This window comes from Apis laboriosa, unplaced genomic scaffold (genome assembly GCF_014066325.1).
Source record: "Apis laboriosa isolate Shangri-la unplaced genomic scaffold, ASM1406632v1 scaffold50_cov145, whole genome shotgun sequence".
In the NCBI taxonomy this organism is placed as follows: Eukaryota; Metazoa; Arthropoda; class Insecta; order Hymenoptera; family Apidae; genus Apis; species Apis laboriosa.
In genome coordinates, this window is record NW_025223540.1 from 792,670 (window position 1) to 815,877 (window position 23,208).

The 23,208-nt window shown below is 28.5% G+C and overlaps 1 protein-coding gene and 1 long non-coding RNA gene across 13 annotated transcripts in view; one reads left to right on the plus strand and one right to left on the minus strand.

The window, feature by feature from the left end:
• Positions 1-9: 9 nt before the first annotated feature.
• Positions 10-23,208, plus strand: part of LOC122717449 (phosphatidylcholine:ceramide cholinephosphotransferase 2-like) — a 26,310-nt gene continuing 3,111 nt past the window's right edge. For 4 of the 12 annotated variants that reach the window (XR_006347210.1, XR_006347211.1, XR_006347212.1 and 1 more), the window contains exons 1-6: positions 9,328-9,488; positions 17,914-18,290; positions 21,206-21,416; positions 21,690-21,964; positions 22,102-22,277; positions 22,460-23,208. The exon at positions 22,460-23,208 is cut by the window's right edge. Coding sequence is in view for 9 of the 12 variants with exons in the window: in XM_043941512.1 (XP_043797447.1) it covers positions 9,343-9,488; positions 17,914-18,290; positions 21,206-21,416; positions 21,690-21,964; positions 22,102-22,277; positions 22,460-22,615 (1,341 nt within the window). In the remaining 3 variants the exon portion in view is untranslated. Of the gene's footprint in view, positions 173-195; positions 521-1,249; positions 1,836-3,694; positions 3,746-4,262; positions 4,788-9,327; positions 9,489-13,556; positions 13,640-17,913; positions 18,291-21,205; positions 21,417-21,689; positions 21,965-22,101; positions 22,278-22,459 lie in introns of those variants that run through there. The other 8 variants (XM_043941518.1, XM_043941515.1, XM_043941516.1 and 5 more) reach the window with 8 other exon arrangements.
• Positions 16,003-17,915, minus strand: LOC122717452. The gene is made up of 2 exons (XR_006347213.1): positions 17,161-17,915; positions 16,003-16,884 (listed from the first exon to the last, which is right to left on the minus strand). It is a non-coding gene; the product is annotated as an uncharacterized LOC122717452 (long non-coding RNA).

Here is a 23,208-nt window from a genome sequence, read left to right on the forward strand (position 1 = left end):
TGATGAAAGCTCCTTTCGTTCACAACTAGAATCTCATTGCGACTAGACGAAATGCGACCATATCCATCTGCGGAGTATTTTTTCAAGAAAGTTAAACGGCTACGAAATTGCAAAAACATTTAACAAGCAATCGGAAGGTAAAAACGAAGAAACTTCATCGTCGTATGTCCTGGTGCGTGATACATATATTGTGAAATTTCGAATAATGTGCAACGATTTTTGAAAAAATAGAGGAAATTTTTGGAAGTCTACACTATATTTTTCCTGTTAGTTAATCATCTACATATATGAGCATTTTGTTTTTGATTGATCGATAACCGTGAATTAGGTCGTTCACAAGTCGCGCCCTGAATAGTGGAACATTCGCACAAAATTCGTGAAGGTGGAAAAGATTCTAAATTGGTGTTCGAACGAGCATCAGACAACAATATTATATGTCTTGAGCAACGTCGACATATATGATGAAATTGCAGTTGCTCGTAATCGAAACGGATTACTGCTGGAGGAAAGCGTTGCTTAGGTAAGCAAGTAAACGAGGATTCCAAGCAAACTGCTTATGCTTTTAATATTTGTCACTAATGTTAAGCTTGTTTAGCAATATAACATTTAAATTTCTATTTGCGGTATTAGATCGATAATATTGTATTGTGTCATGATAAAAAATATTCAAAGATTTAAAACATTAAATTATTAATAAAAAATATAATCAAATTAATATTATATAATAATTTTAATATTAATATTTTTTAAAAAAACAAACATTCAATAAACAGAAATAAATATTAAATATAAATATAAAAATTAAACATAAAATTATTAAATTATTATTATAAATATTTTTAATTTAATATAATAATTTTCAAATAATTTTATATTTCTTTTTTAAAAATGTAAAATTTTATTTTATATTTTATATTTTATATTATTTTATATTTTTATACATTTATAAAAATAACTATCACATTAATTTCTGAATACAATTATTATAACTTTTAAATAACTTTCTATATTATAATTAGTTTTAATTCAAAGAGTCAAAATTAAAAAATTTTAATAAAAAAATTTTTAAAACATTTAAATATACCGCCAATATATATGTCGATAAAGTCAATGATTAACAGCTGTCGGTAGTAAACTTCAATCAATTACGACAATCGCCGCTATGTGCGCGTTGCTCTAAGGAATGTAATGGCTTGTACTAGGAAGAAAATACAATGATGATTCAGAACACGCTTTGGCTCTCTCAACTGGTCTTTCTCGTTTTACACTTTCACGGTCCTTTGACTGACGCCATCTTCAATCTTTTTTTTGTTTAAGTGTCAATTTTATGGAATTGTATGTTATATAGTGGATATCATAAAAACGTTATGAGTGTGATCAGTGAGTGTAATGAACGAACATCGAACAGCCGATCATCTAAATTGAAATGATAGAATGATCGCGATATGAGTTTGCGTCGTAGATCTAGTCTTCAACCATCCCTGAAAGGTTGTGAACCAGAAAGAAGTCATTAGCAGTCCAAGTGTCCATGTAAAAGTCATTCACTTGAATTCTTCCCCTTTGAAGTATTGTTGGTTAGTTTATGTGTTGTTTGATACATGTGTTTTCTTTTTTATTTTTCTGTTGCACTTTCGCGGAACACATTGTTAAAACGAAGAAAGTCGAGTCTCCGTTTATTGGTTATGTTTCTTGTAATCGCCGTAAATCGCACGCTTCTGTAGCACGTTCCGAGTAGTGAAAAATTGAAAATATAAAGTAGTGTGTGTACGTAGAAATAAAATGCACAAGTTAAGATTACCTGTCAAGGTTGAATTGCTGCCCAGTGCTTTAACAAGGTATGGAGATATTTGATCTACAGGTATCGATACAAACTCTTTTCTTTAATTTTATGCATTGTCTTATAATCTTATGTAATATATGTCGTAAAATTATGTTTTCAGATGTAAACAATTATTTTACGGTAATGAATAGATAGATTTTATTTTAATTAATTATCTTTCTTTTATATTATAATATATGACACAATTTTGTTCCAAATAAATTTAGTCAAATTTTATTTATGTTTTATAGAACATAATCTAAGTAAAAATAATCTAAGTAATTGTATGCTTTAAATATAGCAGTATAATTACATGAAATTGTTACATTTTGAGATTAACTTTTCGAAAAATATTAGTATCGATACATTGTTGTTCAAATTTATTATTTTTTAAATGTATTAAAATATTAATAATAACTTTTATTTTGTTTACGTTTGTTAGAAATATGCAAGTTATAAAAATTTAGATTTGTATTATGCATGTTTCTAATTGTATTGACAAGCATGGCAGTGTTATACATTTATATATGTATGATATTATGTATATATGATAATATAATATTACAAAATTTGAGAATTTAATATATTTTATTCTGTCATCAGATAAGAAAATTGAAAAATTAGTTGTTATTTTCAACAATATAATTTATGTTTAACAATTCTAATTAATATTTTGTTATCATTTTATGATGTCGTCTTCATATGAAATATTTCTTATAAAATATGATTTATTATTTTATTGATTTGATTGATTATTAAAGCAAGTATAAGATAAAATTATTATTATTAAATAACAAAAGTAATCATAAAAATAATACTACATAAGAGCATTTTTAAATTCATATATACTGATTTTAATAAACGTGAAAAAAAATGCTCAAAAGATGTATATTAAATTATGTTTTAAAGTATTAAAAAATTTTGTTCGAATGTATATTTTTTCATAATAATAATTCGAATTCGAAATTATTCGAATTGTTTTAAGAAGAGCATATTCATTAAAGAATAAATTAATGTGTCAAGTGTATATGTAAATGAGATTGGATTTGAGTTTAAATTTTGGCTAAGTTAGGTTAAGTTTGGATTAAGTTTAGGTTATTAGGTTAAGTTTTCATTAGATTACAATTAGAGTTAAAAAGTTTTTCAAATACAAAACTGAATTTTATACATACTATTAAAGTATTATTAAAAAAATATTATTAAAAATAGTTATTAAAAACAATGTATAATTTTTTTCTAATTTTTTTATATATATTATCAAAAAGAATCATATGCAATCAAATAATGCTAATTTTTTTTTTTGAGATTTGAGATTATATTATCGTAATTATTCTAATTAAACATAAACTGTATTATCGTTATCGAATTAAAATATTTCATGAAAATTATTTATATCATTAATTCAAGAAATTTAATAAAAATATATTTAATAAAAATTTTATAAAAATAAATTTGATAAAAATTTGATTTATAATGACAGAATAAAATTGTATATGTATTGTATATATGTATTTATATATATTATACATATAAATTTATTTCAAATATAAAATCTTTATATTTGAAGTAAATTTCAAACCATGATATATAACACATATGAAGATACGTTAATTCATCACAATATAGTAGAAGTGAATGTCTATTCTTCTACTAATTGAGCTGCAATTGTTAAGACGTTCACGCCACTATTCTTATGGAAAGCAGCTGACCTTGACAATCATAAAACCTAATACAAGTTGCAGAGCCCTACCCATCTGTTTCTAACTCTAACTCTCATATCATTTAGTTTCTCGTTTCTTATGATACATTTCTAGTAGTTTCTCTATGGACTTCGTTCGTGAGACATCAAGTACGGTGTCTTTAATATTTTAAAAGATAATTTTAATGTGATTCATAATTATATATTTTTATTATTATGTATTTCATGTAAGTCAAGTTTTTGTGAAGAAGTGACAAAAATTATTTAAGTATTTAATTTTCAATATTATTTTCAATTATATAATATATTATAAAATAATATAATAATTATTAAATAATATAAGAATATATAATATATAATAAGAATAATTCGTAATAAGATGATTAAAAAAATTTTTTTCTTATTTTTTATTTGTATAGTTTTTTATAAAATTATTTGAATTTTAATGAGAGAGAGAAAATATCCGAAATATTCAGATAGACTAAAGGATTAATGAAAACAAAAAAGACTTTTTAAAGAATATAATAAGAATAATTTATAATAAAAATTTTCATTGAAATTGACGTGGTGTGTTCTTCGAAGCAAGTGATCGATCGTTTGTAGTCGTTTATCGAAGGGCGATGAAGTAAATGCGAGTTCTCCCTGAACCACCTGTGTATATTTTCGAATGCGCGCGCGCGTATTCGCAGTTTCTCGGTACACGTGCACTTAACGACTTGATCTAGAGAACAGTACGAACAGTTCGACTCTCGACTACTCACCTATGTAACGTTTCTCCTAGTGTATTTTTGGCATCGCACTTCTCACGAGACTACACAGCCACAATTCTAACTTTCATTTATTTAATATAAATCAAAAATCATATTGTGGAAAATATTCATCATTTAAACTTCGATTTTGAAATTTGAATCGAGTTACAGTTATATTTCTAACGATATAATTAATATAACGGTTGATATATTTCTTTGAAAATGTATTATTTAATGTACTGTCGATAATGTGAATGTGCAGAAACCTTCGAACCTGGCCGAGTAATGCAACCGCGGTTATATGATTCGGGTAGTTTTCGGTGTCGCACCTTTCACGAGACCTTGGTATAGTCGATTTAGACTTCTTTATTCAAAACTCTGTTGCTGGACATTCGTCATTAAAATTATGACAGTCTCGAACTGATTTTGTTCTTGTGTTAGTGATAATTCAAAACGTGTTAATGTGTGAATTTACGTGATGAAATAACATTAGTTCCATCAGGAAGTTTTTATGTATCAAGTATGTAAAATATTATCAATATCATATATTAAATGTTGATTTCTAATTGCAAAGAAATAATATAAATACATTTTAATAATTTTTCTTTTCTACATTTTCTTTTTTCTATTAATATATTAATTTAATGTTAATATTTTTTCAATATTTACGTGAAAATGAAACTTTTAATTATATTTGAAACATTCTATTTGACTTTCAAATATTTTAATTTAAAACTTACTTGAGAAATTAATTGTGTCTATATTAATAGATATGGAACGATTACACATATTTTCTTTCTGGTTGCGTTGATTTTTATTAGTTATATACCATAATGTAGTGTTTTATATTTTTTCTCTTGCTGATTTTGTGTTTATTTCCTTGGTTTCTGTTTTGTCTTTCTCTTTTTTCTTTACCTACTTATTAAGCTCTAATGGTTCGTAGTATTTACACGTGACATGAAACCTGTGCAAAGTGTTATTTTGTTGGATGCGTAAGTAGATAGGTTAGCTATTGGCTAGATTTTATTTAGTTTTTGTTTTTTTTCTCCAATAATATTAGTGTACTTATATTTTTATAATGATTTTAAATACATATTATATTTATCATATAATTAATTTTCAATAATATTTCATGAATTTTTATTTTTTATAAACACTTTTATGTGCAAGTAAAGAATCTTTATTTATTGATGTTCGATATGAAAAAATAATTATTTTCTGTTTATTATTAGATTTGCATTTATTTCATAATTTTATGATTAATAGAGACAAGTAACAAAATTTAAAGTAATTTATTGGCAAGATGGCAGGTAATTAATTGTGTAACTAGTATTGAAGTTTGAGTAAAACAATTTTTTTCGTGTGAATTAAAAGAATAAAGTATTTATATTTGAATGCAACATATTTTTTTACTGTCAAAAAATTTAAATTTTAAAAACTATAGTGATAAATATTGTATATATTCTTTAATTTTTGCTAATTTTTATAGCGTAACTTTTTTTTGCTAATGTTCGAAATTTATTAAATAGAATACCAAGATATAGTAAATAATATAGTAATAGTATAGTAATAGTATATATATATAATAGTATAGTAAGTTGTATATGATCAAAAAGAATTATCGATCAGTATATTTTTTGAAAATATACAAATATATAATCGATTATATATATATATATTTTTCATAATTAATATGATTCATTTACGCATTTGAAAATTGAAATCATTTACCATTCATTCAATTATCTATTATTCAAATAACAGATGATTTGTATATGATTTTTGTATTTTTTTTTTTTTTTATTTTATACTCGGAGAATAGTTTTTTGAACAATATTTTTTCAAAATTAAATTTGAATAGAATATAAATAGAATTGATATTGTCTACAATATAGAAAAAATTGAAAAAAATTGGAATCATTAGGAATGAAAAAAAAGAAGACATATTTGTTAGATATATAGATATAAAAGTATGTTTCGTTAAATTAATACAATAAAATAATAAAATATAGATAATTAATATTCTGTATAGAAAAATCAATAACTATTTAAATCTATAAACATATGTATTAGTAAATAGTTATTAATAATTAAGATAATTAATTTTAAGAAAATCTTACATGTACGGTATGATTTAAATTTAAAATATATATTATTGAGTTTTATATTAGAAATCATTGAATTGATGATAAACAGTAAAACAAATTTTTTTAATGTATAGTATGATTTATATTGTATTGGATTTTCTTTCATATATTATTATATTCATTTTCATTCACATCATGAGTACTTGTTTCGATAATTTGCTATGGCACGCAATCTTTCATATTTTGAAACAGATTATAGTTATTTATAAATATCAAAAATATTCAAAGTTTGTTTACAGATTTATATATTTATTTTGTTCTTTTTTTTCTTTTGAGCATTTCAAATATTTCGGCGCCAACTCGAATATTTATCGATCCATCGATGTATTTGAGTTTGTAATCGAAGATTGTTCAATGCATCACTTAATGTAGGTGGAGTTGTGAATCAATTACGAGGAAAAAGGAAATGAGTCACAAACTAGGTATGACGTAAACACATCTTTTATAATGAACATAAAGACTTTTCGCGGCTTCAGAATTGTCACAATAATGTTTTTATTAGATTATTTTGCATCGGATTCTAACATTTTTTGAACTATATTTTTTTTTAAATTCAAATTTTTTTGTTTTTGAACTTCATTTTATGCTCTACATTCATATTTTTTGAATAATAAAAATGATATGCATCATTATATTACAAATGTTTATTATAAATTATAAAAATTTAATAAATTTAATTTCAGAATGATTTTATTATGTTTGCAACTTTTTAGAAGATTTTAAAAAGATAAAATATTGAAGTCGCTCAGAAATTGATTAAATTAGAAAGTACTAATATTTCATAACATATTTTTTTTATATAAAATTCACTCCACTATTAAATTTAAATATTGGTCCTTCAATATTATAACAAGATTAATAATTTATTAATTTTTTTTATTTTAATAATTATTTATTAGTTATTAATTATTTAATAGTTTATAGTTATTAATAGTTATCAAATAACTAACATCATCATTATTGAGCCTTTTAATCGATTTGTGTTTTATTTTATTTTAATTATTTGTAATTTTTCTAAATCATTGCAGGTATCATTGATCGCATCGAAGTGATCTCTATCAATTCACATAATCACTTATTTATTTCAATTTATATGGATGATTAATTCATATGAAATATTCTTAAGATTTTGAATTCAACATTTTATAATATTATTTATATACAAGCGTTTATTGAACATTTATGATAGTTTTGCGATCTTATATAAGCCACAATTTGCAAATTGTTGCGTAATTATACAAACTTGGTTCTTCTTGTCCAAGCCAGCTGCTTTTTTATCATTCCAGAATCTCAGTGATCTGAAAACGTGCAGCTGAATCAATACTTTTTATAATATTTGCATTGTATTTTATCGATTTCTGTTTTACTGTTGCATCTTTCGTAATTTCGCACGACATTATAATGACATTTCTCCAATACATAGCAATTATTCTGATTCAGATAATAATTAAAAGCTCTAACAATCGCGTAAAATAACCTATACTGGTTTTTATAAAAGAAATTTATTTAGTTATGCAAACAGACAATAGCTTCGATCTGTTTTTCTTGTGTGATGCTTGTTTTTACTTTGCTGTCAATCATTAGTCATTTCAATTGTATGTACTTATTTGAAAAAAAGTTTGGAAAGGAATAATTGCAAGTAAAAATTATTTGTTTACAATGAAAGAAGCATATATCGTCGAAAGAATATTTAATAATGTGTGGATTATACATATATGCATTTACAGTTTTCTTGTTTTTTCTACAAAGTTTCTTATGAATATTTATAAATAGTAGATAAAAAATTAATAATTTTCTTCAATTTTTGAATAATTCCAAAAGAATCATATATTATATATATATATGATATATCTCGATGATTATCTTACATCTCTGCAACGTACTTTCGACGCATATACGATTGAAATATTTGTAAGAAATCGGCTTTTTCTTATCTTTCACAAACTTTCGAAAACGTAAGATAACTGTTTCGTAGCTTTTAACCAATCGACAGATCGCGAAGTGAAAGTTATTTGTTTTCTATTCTATGCAAAGATGTATACAATTTCATCGGTAAATAATTAGAAAAGCAATATAAGCAATATAAATCCTTTCTTTGAAATATATAATTCTAAAACGAAGAGTAAATAGTAGAATTATAAAAGTGAAAGGGATATTTCTGACTAATAGTTAGTTCGTCCTATTTATAATTCGACTCGCATCGAACACTGTGCATTCTTGTGAAGAATGGACAATAGCGAACGCACGTTCATCTAACCATTTCTTGTGCATACTATCGATTCACGAAGACAGTTTTAAATCGGTTCATTGTCTCGAGAAAACTTGCCCGTACGTCTGACGATGATAAGGGAGTTAATTGTCCGCGGAAGAAGTCAGTTACCCTCCATCCATGCATTCGAAAGTGCAATGATTATTGGAAGGAATAAGGATCGAGATAAATATTCATTTTCTCTTGTATTGTTATCGTTCTTTGCCTGAATTATCCCCTAAATTACTTCTCTGAAACTCTACTTATACTGCCTTCGAATACACCACGAAGATATGCATATAATTTTAAAACTCGCTCGGTTTTATCTTATTTTTTTCTTCTTCGATGCTTGGCGTAAACATTTCGCAAAACGGTTGAACGAAAAGATACAGTGTTTGCATCTCGTAGAAACGTCAAGTATTCGATTGAAACAATTATTGACGATCATATTCGTTCATATCATACTCATGTGAGTTTCACAGTGTGAAATTGATTATCCAAGCTTAAATTATCCAGTGTTCCATTATGTAGAAAAATGTTACTCGTTATCGGTTTGATTCTTTTTTCTGCTCGTGATTGAATAACGAATGCCTTGATCATCGGACGATGGTGAATGCCACTCGGGCTGCCATCATCGTATCGTTCAACGAGCAGTTCACGTGCTTCAATTGCTTCGAAGGATGATGAACGTGATTGTGGAACGACAGTTTGATGAAACGAATCAGATTAGTCTGTTTTATTCTATGGACGATCGTGGGAAAGAAATCCCGGGTGGAATTAGAGGGTTGCAGGTGGAACGAGAAGATCAAACGATGGAATCGAAAAGGTATTAGATCAATTGTGCAAATGAAGTTTCATTAGTCTTAGAGCGCGATTCTCAAATTGAAATACGATCGTGTATGATAGAGGTATTTTTCTATTTTAAAATTTTCTTACTTATATCAATAATATAATATATTTAGAATTTTGAAATTTCAAGAGAGGGAATAAAATTTTCTATGAGCAGCTAGTTCCGTAATTTCATCTTATCGAAATAAGAGAGATTTTATAACAACAAAAATTCAATACACAGAGAATTTTGCTAATTTTTAACTGCTTAAAAAAAGGCTTGAAAAAAGAAAAATTTGAAAGTGTTATTTTTGTCTTCGCATACGATTCGCGATTTTTAACATTTGAAGAAAGAAAAAAGATAGTGCGTCGAATGATTGATTATCGACAAATTATGACATATACACGTAAATACGTTTTCGTTGTAAAAGCAAAAATTGTTTTAATTTTTAACTTAAAAGATTAATTTTAAAAACATCGAATTCGAATTATCTAAATACGTGGCAAATAATTTGAGTTGAGATTATATTTTCAATATTTCGACTTGTAGGAATTTTCGAGTCGAAAATAAATAAATAAAATTAAAAATCTCATAGAGGTTTCTTTTACAAATTTTGTTTGCTTATATATCACGTGTCTTCGACGTAAAAGTTCCTTGACTTTTATTCCTCCTCGTTTAATTTGAGAATAAATACGATCGTATCGTTCCACGTTTTATTAACCTGTTGCTAAAGAATCTTTAATAGCGGCTTATACAACTTATCTGTGTATATATTTGCTATAAGCAGGTCTTATGTTGCGTTTCACGGGGTCAATGATAAATATTTCAAACGTATACGTACAACATGTACGTTTGAAAAAACCGACTTCTTGGTTTCTTGGGCTTCGATATTCGATAAAAGACGGTCATTCGTTAGGAATGCGGGTTTCCCCGGTCTCGTGCCCACGGTAAAAGTTGCCCTGTACAGTACAGGTTTCAATTTCGAGAATGTTCGTATCGATTCAAAATCGACCAGCGACATGGTCGAAAAAAGGTGTGGAAATGGAAAGCCTTGGGAACAATTGACTTGAACCGCTTTGTTCGGCTTTCCGCGAAGAATTACTTGACCTTTCGGCATAAACGTGAACGCTTTTCCGGAGGCATTGTACGTAGATTTTTTTAATACAATTGACCTAATAAATATTCTTATTATTGCCATAAATTATATAGTTCTCGATAGTCACAAATAATATTGATTGTTGAAGCCAATAGTTGTTTGTGTTAACTTTCTCAATTGATTCTTTGATTTCTTAGATTGTTAATATCATATTCTGTTTACGAATGTAGCGAAATATTTTAATAGCGAAATAAGATATATTTTTAATATTAGTATTTAAATACATATTATATACATTCATGGAATGATATTCCTTAATATAGAATCACGTGTGAAAATATTACCTTTCTATATCGTACAACGAATAAAAAGGTATCGTGAATTTTTCCCCAAAGATGAATTTTTTAACAAGAAGTAGAAAGTGGATTAAGTATATCGTATAAATTAAATAAATCGCAATTTCTTTTTCTGCTCTATAGATATTCTTAAGAAATTCTATATAAAAAAATATGTATCCATGTTAATATAAATTGACATATTTTTAAATTTGCTCGGAAATGTAGTTATATATATTAATTGAGAACGTTAAATCTTGTTACGTGTAATTTTAGGACCGACATTTGCACCGACTGCCATTAAAATATTTTCTTAAAAGCGTATATACCGCCTGGCCCACATTAGCCCAATTTAAAGCATGTAAAATACATATAAATGGACTAATAAAATTGTATTTATCCGGTGTAATGCTGAATGAACGGAACACGTTGGCCGACTTATTTCGATCTATTTTGTTCTTGCGATTTGCTAAACGCAATCATACGAATTCATCGCTTGACAAGCTTAACCTTAATTCGAACCGCATATCTTTTAGGGATCAACTTGGGAAGCCATCCATCGGTGGACAATAATTTCTTTGTCGTCCATCATGATGCTCATCGTTAATTATAACCACGCGTCATTGTGTTTTTCGCGTAGCCTGCCAATCGAGTTCGTTTCGGACTGATTAATTGGCGATTATAAATTGGAAATTAATTGTATTATGCATTTGCGCCTATCATTTCGTTTCTTTTCTTTTCGAAGTACTAACTTTTTAAGTTTGGGAGAAAAATTAAATTTTTTTTTTTTTTAAATATTAATGTCCTAATGTTACAATCATTTGTAATAAATATATGTGGTACATATATTAGCATAGGAGAGAAAATTTTGGCAGTAGGTAACAAACAAATACAGTTTTGTAATTGTTTGATCGACCGATGGTACAAACAGACAAAAAGATATATTTCCGATTCCGAATATATTTTCTTTCGAACAATTGCTTTTTTTATATTACATCGATCGTTTCTAAATATTTCTGCGATTTTTCGATATAAATTTTTCAAAAATTATTGAAATCCCTTGGATTATAGGATTTTCGAAGTCTGATACTACACAATGCTGATATTACACAAAGTTACTAATCATAAAAGATTATTTAGATCATGATATTGACATTGTTCAATATCATTTGAAAGTCACAAAATTATTCGTGATCATATTCGTTTCTCCTCATTGAGATTGTTTTAATTCCGATCAAAGTAATTCGATAAAATTTAAAAGAAATTATTGTTATTATATTTGCATTGAAACGATTTGAAAATTAGAGATACTTATCTAATATTTATTTTGATTGGTTATAAAGATATTAATCTAACTAAAGGAAATTTGTCCGTTAAAAGGAATCGATGGAATGATATTTTGCCAGATGAGTAATATTCGCTTCTCTTTTTAGATTTTCTTTCCACGCACGAAGTCTCTGTGTTATTTTCCATACAAAAATAGTGCATGACTACAAATGTAATCGTAAATGCTAAACTACGTGCTAGGTTACGTTTTCTTTATTCAAAGCTATCGTAAAATGGTTGAATTTTTTCCCGAGTAACGTTTTAAAAATTCACAAGGCTGTGTTAACTGGTCGTTACATTATCGTTTTTCGAGCAATGGTATTAAATGAAGATAGCACAGTTATGATAAGACGAAATGTATATGAATATTCGGCGACCAAACTTGACTAATATTTTTACATTTTCGCCGAACTGATAAACAGTTGGCTTCGTTGTATATTAACTGGAACTAAATTTAAATACTTACGCATGTGGTCAAGGAAATCGCGAAGAAAACGTACGTGAAAACGAATTTCTACCCGTTAACTTTCTAAAAAAATAAATCTTCAGTTGATATCGAAAGTTGAGTAAAGAATTCTGCTTGGCAGATAAATTTCGTTCGAGTCTCTTCACTTATTATTTTATATCTTCTTTAATCGATAAACGAAATCGAAAATCCGGGGAAAAATTTAATTTTCCGTGAGTATGCTTATCGAAAATAAATTAATCGATCCGATCAAAAATATCGGCTGTGAAATAGAAACTGGATTATTTCTATATATTTTAATATATTATTAGATAATCTATATTATTTTGAATTATATTTATTTAAATTCAACGAAACTTATCATTAATACACTTTATTATATTTTTCTTTACGTTTCGAGATCTCCCTTTGTTGAAATCGAAACTGCATCGTGTATCAGTTTCCACGTACAATTTTACATACGACAACAATTCTGTTCTTCCAAAATAAATTTGAAATATCTTTCGCTATTAGTAGTGAATCGAAGTGATTTATGCGAATACAAGAATAAAAAATAATAACTCTCGATATAGGATTCTCGAAGCAAGAATAGATCGGAGAGATCTTGATTGGAGGAAAAACCTCGCTGGTGTTTTTTTTTTTAATACTTCGATCGATAGGAACGATTCGAGCAAGAGAAAAAAAAATAAAAAATAAAAAATGATTTATACGTTTTGGATCAGAACCAGCGCTCATGGTCTTCACGTGAAAATCCATTGACGCATGCTTTTCGCATGTTTGGCCGAGAGGTTGGAATACACATTTCCACACTTAGTAACCAGTCTTTCCGTTTGCTTGTGGCCTTCGTGTAAACTAAGATGCCATTCGTTAAAGAGAACGCGATTGAAATTTGCAAGGATAAAAGGATATCGAGATTAATACCTCGGTAATTCTGTGTCAAGGCTGACCTCTTCGTAATTTGGTTCGATTTAAACGATAATGGCTTTTTATAGATCTCTTTGACGATCTTTATTATTTGAAAATTTGCTCATGGACCAAAATTGAATCGGATTTGGCTATCGTAGGCGGGGTAGATATGTTGGAAGTACAATTTCGTTTTATCACGCTTTTATTATTATTGTGATTTATGTTTACAAGATTTATGCTTCGAATGTGTAAATCATCTTGCGATGCTTCTTTTTATTAGCTTCGACGCTGCTTGGAGAATTTATGATTTATTTCAAATAATTAATTCTACTAATTGATTTTTTTTATTTTTTATTATAAAATGTACCATACGTTTATTTTTACCTCTAAAATATAAAAATTTTCTCTTATTTTATTATCTTTTGTGTTTATATAAATTAGAAAATTTTTTATTTATATTTTCGCTACTATATGTAGCGAAAAAAAAAAGTGATAGATTGAGGATCGAGATTCTAACCTCAAATAAATGATTTTGTACTCGATCAAAAGTGGAAGTGGAAAAGTGGAATATATATTTATCGCGAGAAATATATATATAAAGCAGTCGAGATGAATTTTAAAAGATTTTCTTCTTTCAAGAAGGAAATTTGCATGCGGTAGCGCGAATGCCGATAGAGTAATTTTAGTTGGATCAAAAGGGTTATCGGTTTAAAACGGTGGAGTCGTAAAGGTCTCATTTTGCGTTTATCGAAGTTCATAGAAGTTAAGTTCTAAATTCCTGTGCAAACGATCATGTGAAAGTCAGGAATATCTTTTCTGAAACTTTTCCATTCTTTTCACTTTTTTCACGAGATATTATCACTAGAATTATTTTTAGTTCCAACTCGTGTCGATTTTACGATGATAATAAGAGAAATTTTGTAACAGATTTTTATCAATTCTTTAATCTCAAATTATCAGGACAAAGTAAATTGTTATATATTATCCGTATGAAAATCAGGGGAATCAGTTTTAATCAAATTTCTTGAGCTATTTTTCACAAGATGTTATCGTTAAAATATTTTTAAAATTTGAGAAAAAATTATTGTTAATATGAATATAAAGTAAAATCGAAGAATTAGAATTTACGAATACAATTTGTAAATACATAGTAAGATTCGTTAAGGAGGATTGATTTTATTTCTTATCGCATTAGACTATACATTAGACTAGACTATACAATAGATTGTATGATTTACTGTCATCATTGTTCCTCATAACATTCGCTGTTTTAATTATAAGTATATACTTATCTATAACTATAAGAATATAATAGACTATAAATATAAAAGTTGTACGGTATATAATCATGGATAAAAACACAGTCATTTTGAATTTACGAAAAATTTTTTTTCTTGAAATATTTGAAATATTTGAGAGATACATTTGAGTGAAAAATTATATTTTTTTTTTTAAATTGATATTTTTCAGATTGAAAAATATAAGATTCGTATTTATTCGGAAAATTTTATTGCAGATCTTCAAGTTATGTTACAAGTACTTAGGACAATATACTTGTAGAAGTACTTATAAACTTGTTATGTTTAATTGTTTGTTTGTTTGTTATTCTTATGATCAATTTAAATGATTTTTTTTAATTTTTATGTAATAATAATAATCTTTTTTTTTTTTAGAAATATCTCGAATAACTCGAAATCAAAGAAGAGATGCTTTTTCCAAAATTTCATCATTTTATTATATGAAGAAAATGCTTAAGGTTTTTTAAACAACGTTATAAGATCTATGTTATCTGTTAATTTTTATCTGATCAAATTTTATGATGATTAACCACATATGTAATTTACTCACTTATCTTAAAAAGTCAGTATCAGATTAATAAATCAGATAATCTTCAAAGAGTAATTTAATAAAAAAATTTAATAAAAAGATTAAAAGATTAAAATTAAAATACTTCATATTTTAGAAATTCTAACAAATTTGCAGAAAATTACACAAATTTAATCGTTTAATCATTGTATATAATTTTCTACAATTCTTTTGTACAATTCTGTACACCATAATTTTGTTTATAATTCCACATTTGATGTTAAATATTTCATTTATTATCTTCTCAAACAACACAAAACATCGTCTGTTTTTATGTCACTCGATCAACCAACCATCGAATTATCTACGCAGAACTTATCATTTTATTCAATACGTAAAACCAAAGATCCGCCTACAAGAAGTCCTCTTATCGGTCGGCGCCACCCACGATTGAGCTTTTCTTCCTTCGCATCATTTTACTCTTCGTCATGAATGGAAAGAATCTTTTGAATAATAAATAAGAAAAGGGAAAAAGGGAAAAGAAAAAAGAAACCAATCAAGAATTTTTGCAAACAATTTTAGCACGTTTCCAAAGATAAATCCGCAATTAATTGCAATTCGCGTTTTCAATTGTTTGCAATCTCTTGACGCGGAGTTAATTAAAATCATTATCAGATAACAGTACAATCTTCAAATAATTTCCGAATGAATTTATTGTGTCAGACGATTAAACTTGGAAGCCATAAATTAGCGAAGCGTTAAAATCGATTACCGGAAATTAGTTAAATTATAAAGGGAATTTGATCCAACTTCTTCCTTTTTCTTTTTTTCCTTTTTTTTTTTTTTTACTTTATTGCAACACGGTTTTGTGTTTCGTAAAATCGATTACAAAATTATTTTCTTTATTTAAATATTTAATTTTTAATCCTTTCATTGTACACGTATTTCAAGCTCATTTTATGAGTTTTATTTTGATTTAAATTTTTTCGAGTCAACAAATAAATTAGTGTAAAATAAATAAAATAAAATATATAAATATTTCAAGATAGACTAATGATTACGTTAAATTCGAGTACCATTCGAATAACGGTACAATAATTGTGTTATGCATAATATAATTATACAAATATACAAATATACAAAATACGGTGTAGAATGAAATAATAAATATTTTTCGTAAAATATACCGAGTATTTGGAATACTTAATAAGATCAAACAATCTTTCAACAACAATCTGTCACGTTATGATAATAATCGTTAACGTTTTCCTCCGTCATCGCGATCGTGAGGCTATTATCAGCGGAATGTCTCTGCACTTTCCGCAAACTTCCTGCCCGGATATCTGGTCGGCCTCGCCCATTCCAGGATTTCAACGAAGGCCTGGTCGCTTTTAAAGCGAGCCACGTCAACACGTATCCTTAACACGATAACCTTTTACTCCACCAATGCGATGATAACTAAAAGTAGAACGTTATACTGTATCGTTCAGCGGCAACGATCCGGTTTAAATGCGGGATCTTCGAATGTCTTATCGAGCGCCACGTATATATATATGTACAATTCATATCTCAATTTTTGTTTTTTAAAGAGCAACCTATCTAGAATTTTCCTTTAACGAAATGATTTTAAATCGTCGATAAAGAGAAATTCTCGATAATATTGTTGGCTAGAAGAAGAAAATATTGCTAGAATTGTCTATAAATAATCTGGTTCATCTGCATTTAGATTGATACCTATCGTTCCTCCGTGGCGCCATTAAATTGTTCAACTGTTGAGCGGATTTCACCGCGTGAGATCGAGGCTGGTTAGAAAATCTCGAACGTAATATCGCTTCGAAGTTTCTTCGAAAGATAAAAACGTAATATTAATAACACGAGGAAAATAAACGAGTACTTTAAACGCGCGAGTCTAATGTACGTATTGAATAAAAACAACAAGATGCGTTGGTAATCGTGAAACGCACAATCTTGAAACAAAACATATGCTTCGTTCGTTATTTATTCACGTATTTATAATTTGCGTAAAATTAAAAAGAAAAAAAAAATGCAACATCTTATCTCAAACTGTTTAAGCGGCTTATAATTAAATATACGCGAAAAAAAAAGAAATAATAAATTTTCATTTTCGATTCGAGAAAAGACAAAGAAGAAACAATCTCGACAATTTTACGATCTCTCCTTCCTATCAATTCAATGCTACTTAATCGTTCACGGTCTTATATAATCTAATCGTTGCTCAGAAAATTCCATACCATTTTCGTTCACCGCTATTATCTTTCATCTTAGAACTCGTTGGAAAGAAACTAAAAAAACTTATTTTTTTTCTACCTAAGGCCACCCAATATAAATATAAATATATATATATATATATATATATTTTCAAATAAAAAATATTCACGAAATTTTTCAACTTCTCGGGACTGTTCGACTTATCCGACATGCGGTGCGACGAGCAATTGCGATAATAGTTGCGTCTTCTGTTCGCAGGATGGTATTGGACCCCAAGGTCACGAGTCTGCATAGTGATTACGGAAGCTTCGATCGACCATTGGGCGCCGGAGAGGGCCACGAGAGGGACGTCGAGGCGGCGGTTGATGGAAGTAGCAACGGTATGGCACAGTCGAGCGACGTTTATCAACGGCAGCCGTTATTACCTGGTGCACCGACCAAGGGCAAGGATAAGTGGTCCGGCGTGGCATCCGGCTCCGACTATTACGTGGACGACGAAGACGAGAAGATCGACAGTCTTGGCCGGCACCCTGGCATACCAAATGGCTCTGGGAACGGTGTCGTTAAACTCGACATACCTGCACCACTTCGAGAAGAACCTCGTTTCCCTAAAGAGAAATGGAAAACGTTCCTTGGTAAGGATTCTTTCCGCTCTTCGTATTGATATATGAATTTTCCATCAGATTTGAGCTGATTGTTTGTGCACAATTTGCCACTTGGAGGAGGAGGTTACGTAGATCGTCTGACGTCACGTTTTACGCTAGGAGTAGTAAAAGGGCGGACAAACTGACTGCCAATTGAATGTATATCACGCCAACAGAAATTCCCTCTCGAGGGAATAATGACGTCACATTATTCGCACTCCCACTCTACACCCACGTCGTTATATCACCCGCGTCTAACCATAAACGAAGTAATCCTCATCATCTGTCTATAGCATGAGTCAGACGTCATCGGGTATGTTAATTTTCCTTCAAAAAAAAAAAAAAAAAAAAAGAAATTTGATTATTAAAGTCTGACGTCATATAATACGCGTTCTACAACAATGTTGGTAAGAAGTCTCGTAGGATTTATAATGTGACACTTTTCTGGCTGTTATTATCGCTTATTTCTTGTGTTGAACGTATTAAATCTTCAAAAAATTTCTTACAATAAACAGTTAATCATTTCAAGGAAAAAGGAAAAAAACGCTTTTTGTTCTAAGGAGTTTATCGTTAATTATTATATTGTTATATCTTCTTTATAATGATGATCACAAGATTATCAAAGATTATTAACTTCGAGAGATTGAATTTGAAGATTACTTTATACAAAAGACTATTATATAGAAATGAAAGAAAAAAAAGATTGTGTTGTGTGTGACTTACGTTTGAATTCATCACGATATTGAATCCCTGTTAGACGAAATTTTGATTAGATATCTTGTTATTAATTTAGAGAAAAAGAATCATGAGATAAGAATTTACAAACAAGATACAATGATAACACGAAAAAAGAAGATATATTCCTCGTGTAACTTCGTTGATCTTTTTAGGGCCAAGCTTCTCTCGTACACGCGTTCCATTCACACGAACAGGGGATGTCCATCGAAATCGAGATCGAGGTCGCTACGTGGCCTGGTATTTCGATGCAGATCTGGCTGATCTAATACAGAGATGCTTGATGTGTTCTTGAACGATAAATCCAAAATGATGGACTCATTAAAATCGGATTACTGACAACACCCGTTTAAGTTGATTCTGTTTCAAAACTAGATTGTTGCGTGACAAAGTTCTCCGCTCTTGTAAACGTGTTTCATTTCAATTGTTATCAGTGGCAAGTTAAATAATAATTTGCTTTTTTTTATTTTTTTTACAAGATAAGATATAAACGTCATGCTGTAATCTTACATTCACTGCGTTAAGTTTCTGCGTCTAGAATTTTAGAAACAAAATTTTATTCAATTATTCAATGATAATTCAATCAATGTATTATAGGTGGGAAAAGTTTTTTGTTTAATTTGATTAATGACAATTGAAATACATATTTTAATGCGTCACTTGATATATTAATGAATGAATATGAAATTAATCCGTTCTTTTGTTGTTATATTCTTAGACTCGGAGGATTAAAAAAAAAAATGAAATTGTTCTATGAATGTTTGCGGATATATGAACAGGTTTGAAGGTGGAAAAGTTTTTCTCTTGTTGGTTGAAAGCCAGAACAACTGAATTTTGGCATGATGCCATTTCCTGAGAATGTGTATTATCGTGGTAGCAGCTTTTATGTTGCAGCTTAATATATAGAGTGTCTCAAGATAAATGGCGATGGATTGTTATTAATTAATTTTTTAAGAGAACGAGAGAAAGGAAAAGAGAAAGAGAGAATATATGAAAGTCTAAAATATATATTTTTATGATTAATAAATTTTAATGACGTTAAAAATTTAAAGTAAAGAGAATATTATTTGTCAGATGATTCATCCGCATTCATTAATGCGGAAATCTTTAATAAACAAATAATAATTTCTCACTTTTAAATTACCATAATGTTCTCTTATATAAGAACGTTGAACTTATTTATTTTACTCATTTAAGAAAAGAAAAATAAACGCAAAAAAATATATGCTATTAAATACATAAATAAATTGACATAATGAATCGAAATTAACAACAAAAAGATATAAGATTTATTTATTTCAAATTTTTATTTATTTCAATCGTTTGTCGCATTTAGTACGTATCGTACATCTGGTAGATAGGCGCTCGCTGGTATATGCGTTTTACTTTTGAAATATATATTGTTGTGCATTGTGTATCAAAGCGAAAGGGAATATTCTGTGGAAAAAAGCGGCAAACAGAGAAGGAAAGCGCGAACGAGCAAGAGAGAAAGAAAAACAAGAGGAGAGACCGAGTTGTTAGAAATTTCGGAACAAAGGAAGCATAGCCGTGCAAAGTGGAGTACTAACTCCGTTTCTATGTTCACCGACTATAAGAGAAGACTATAAAATGCACCACGATGACTGTTACCTCTGTATTCTATCGTACACGCGCGATATTTGACTAAACTGCGGTGACCCGCATGCTTGAATCACTAGTTTATTTTCAGCCGATTGATGCATGTTAGCTGCCATTGTTTGAAGGAAAATAAATGATACATTGTACGATTTCCTCGAATTTTAATTAAATTAAATGAATTGTTTAATTAAATTAAATAATCGTGGGTAATTGTGTACGATCAATAATAGGATTAAGATTCGAAGAATTATTTTTAGAAAGAAAGAAAGTTATTTTAATTAAAAAAAGATACGTGTATTTTTAAAAAATAATTTAAATATATCTTGATTATCAATGTATTTATTTTTAAATATAATTTTGATCTCTTATATAATATTTATTTTTAGGGCAAGTTTAACGAATTCTAATTAAGAAACGTGTACAAGAAATATCATAAATATTTAAAATAAAGAATAATCTATTTGTAAGATGATAAGAATTTTTTTATGAATTTGTCTTTATTTAAATATTTGGGATCTTTTGTTCCGATACTGAAGATGTGATTTATGTTGCAGCATTTCTATTCATGGTCGTGAACTTCATATTAACCACCGCGTCCCTCGCAATGGTGCACGAACGGGTTCCGGATCGAAATACATACGGACCGCTCCCGGATATAGTGTTAGACAATATTGCCGCTCAGGATTGGGCCCTTAACGTGTCGGAAGTTTTGATTATGATATTGTCCAATTCAGCGATGGTTTTTATTATTTTTCATAAACATAGGTACGTATTGTATACGAATATCGAAAAATTTTTATATATATATATGTATATATAAAAATTGAAATTTTTGCTCGACAGGTTTGGATCAGATGTAAAAAAACAAGTAACATTAGTATTAATACAGCGTAAAAAAAAATTGCAAGGCAGTCGTTTTGCCACTTCTTCAAATTCTTAAATCATCAAATTTGAGCTAACGAGATAGAATTTTTGGTCATTATTGTAGGTAATGTTTGTGTCTACTTATTATTTTACAAAATATGTTGGTTTTTTTAGGTTTATCGTTGTTAGACGAATATTTCTCTTGATGGGATTGCTGTACTTGATGAGAAGTATCACGATGTACGTGACAGTACTGCCTGTTGCCAGTAAAACGTATTACTGCAGCCCAAAAGCAAACAATACCAGTCCTTTACTCGTTACAAAAAGGGTTTTGCAACTCATTTCTGGCTTTGGCTTGTCTATAAACGGCAAGCATACTTATTGTGGAGATTACATTTACAGCGGTCATACAGTCGTGCTTGTACTTAGTTACCTGATTATCAAAGAATGTAAGTATTTTTTCTATGATATATATATATATATATATATATACTAGTTAGAATAGTATAGAAATGTTCGTGACATGTTATTTATTTGCATGTAAAAAATCGAACGATTAAAAGAAAATGAATATTTAAAAATATAGATTCTCCGAGAAGATGTCAACCAATACATTGGCTAGCGGGCATTATTGTTCTTATTGGGGTAATTATGGTCTTGGTAGCTCACGGACATTATACCGTAGATGTCTTTATAGCATATTATGTAACTACACGCTTATGGTATATCTATCATACGTTAGCTAATAATTCACATCTTAAGGTAAGTTGAACTTTTTTTTTTATTAATGCTTTGTCTTAAAAATTGATACTGATATTATATAAAATTATAATACTGATATTATAAAAATATAAATAATGAGGGGGGAAAAATAATATATATATATATTCTGAATATAAAGTAGATTGAACATGGATATTGAATATATTGAAATAAAATTGCAGCAATACGAACCAAACAACTTTTTGGCCCGACTCTGGTGGTTTCCTATCTTTAAATATTTTGAGAAAAACGTGGGCGGCACGGTGCCACGACAATACGACTGGCCTTTACCCTGGCCTCGACGATTCCTTGCCAAACACCCTAATCGGGACAGTTAATGTCTGTCTCTGATTTCATGATAGAGGCTGTCAAACAACGGAGTTACTTTGTTGTAATTTATGTATATATATATATAAATATATATGTATACGTACCTAGGCATATAAAAATGTGAAGATAAAGCTTTACTAGAAAGTGGTGCGAGAGATCTGTGTGCAAGTTTTCGTCATTATTGATGAGTAAATTCAATTTCGAGATGTAAACTTGCGGTGTTCACTTCTTTAAGAAAGAAAAGGAAAGAAAAGAAAAGAAAAAAGACAACTACAACAACTATGATGAAAACTATGATAAAAAACATGAACGATAGTGAAAACAAATGCTTGTACCGTCATGTTCGTTATCGTCCAATCGCGAAACCTATTTTTTTCTTGATTTTGATACGACTTATACATACAATGTAAGAGGCTAGATAAATGATAGATCGAGATATTTAGTCTCACGATGAATTCATGTAGAGATGGAGGTATTCGAAAGTTACCAACAAAGTAGTGTATAAAATAAAATGCTAGATATCTCTATTTTCAGATACTCCAAATGTGAAATACTTAGATGTAAAAAAAGAAAAAAAAAAAAAAAAAAAAAAAAAAAAAAA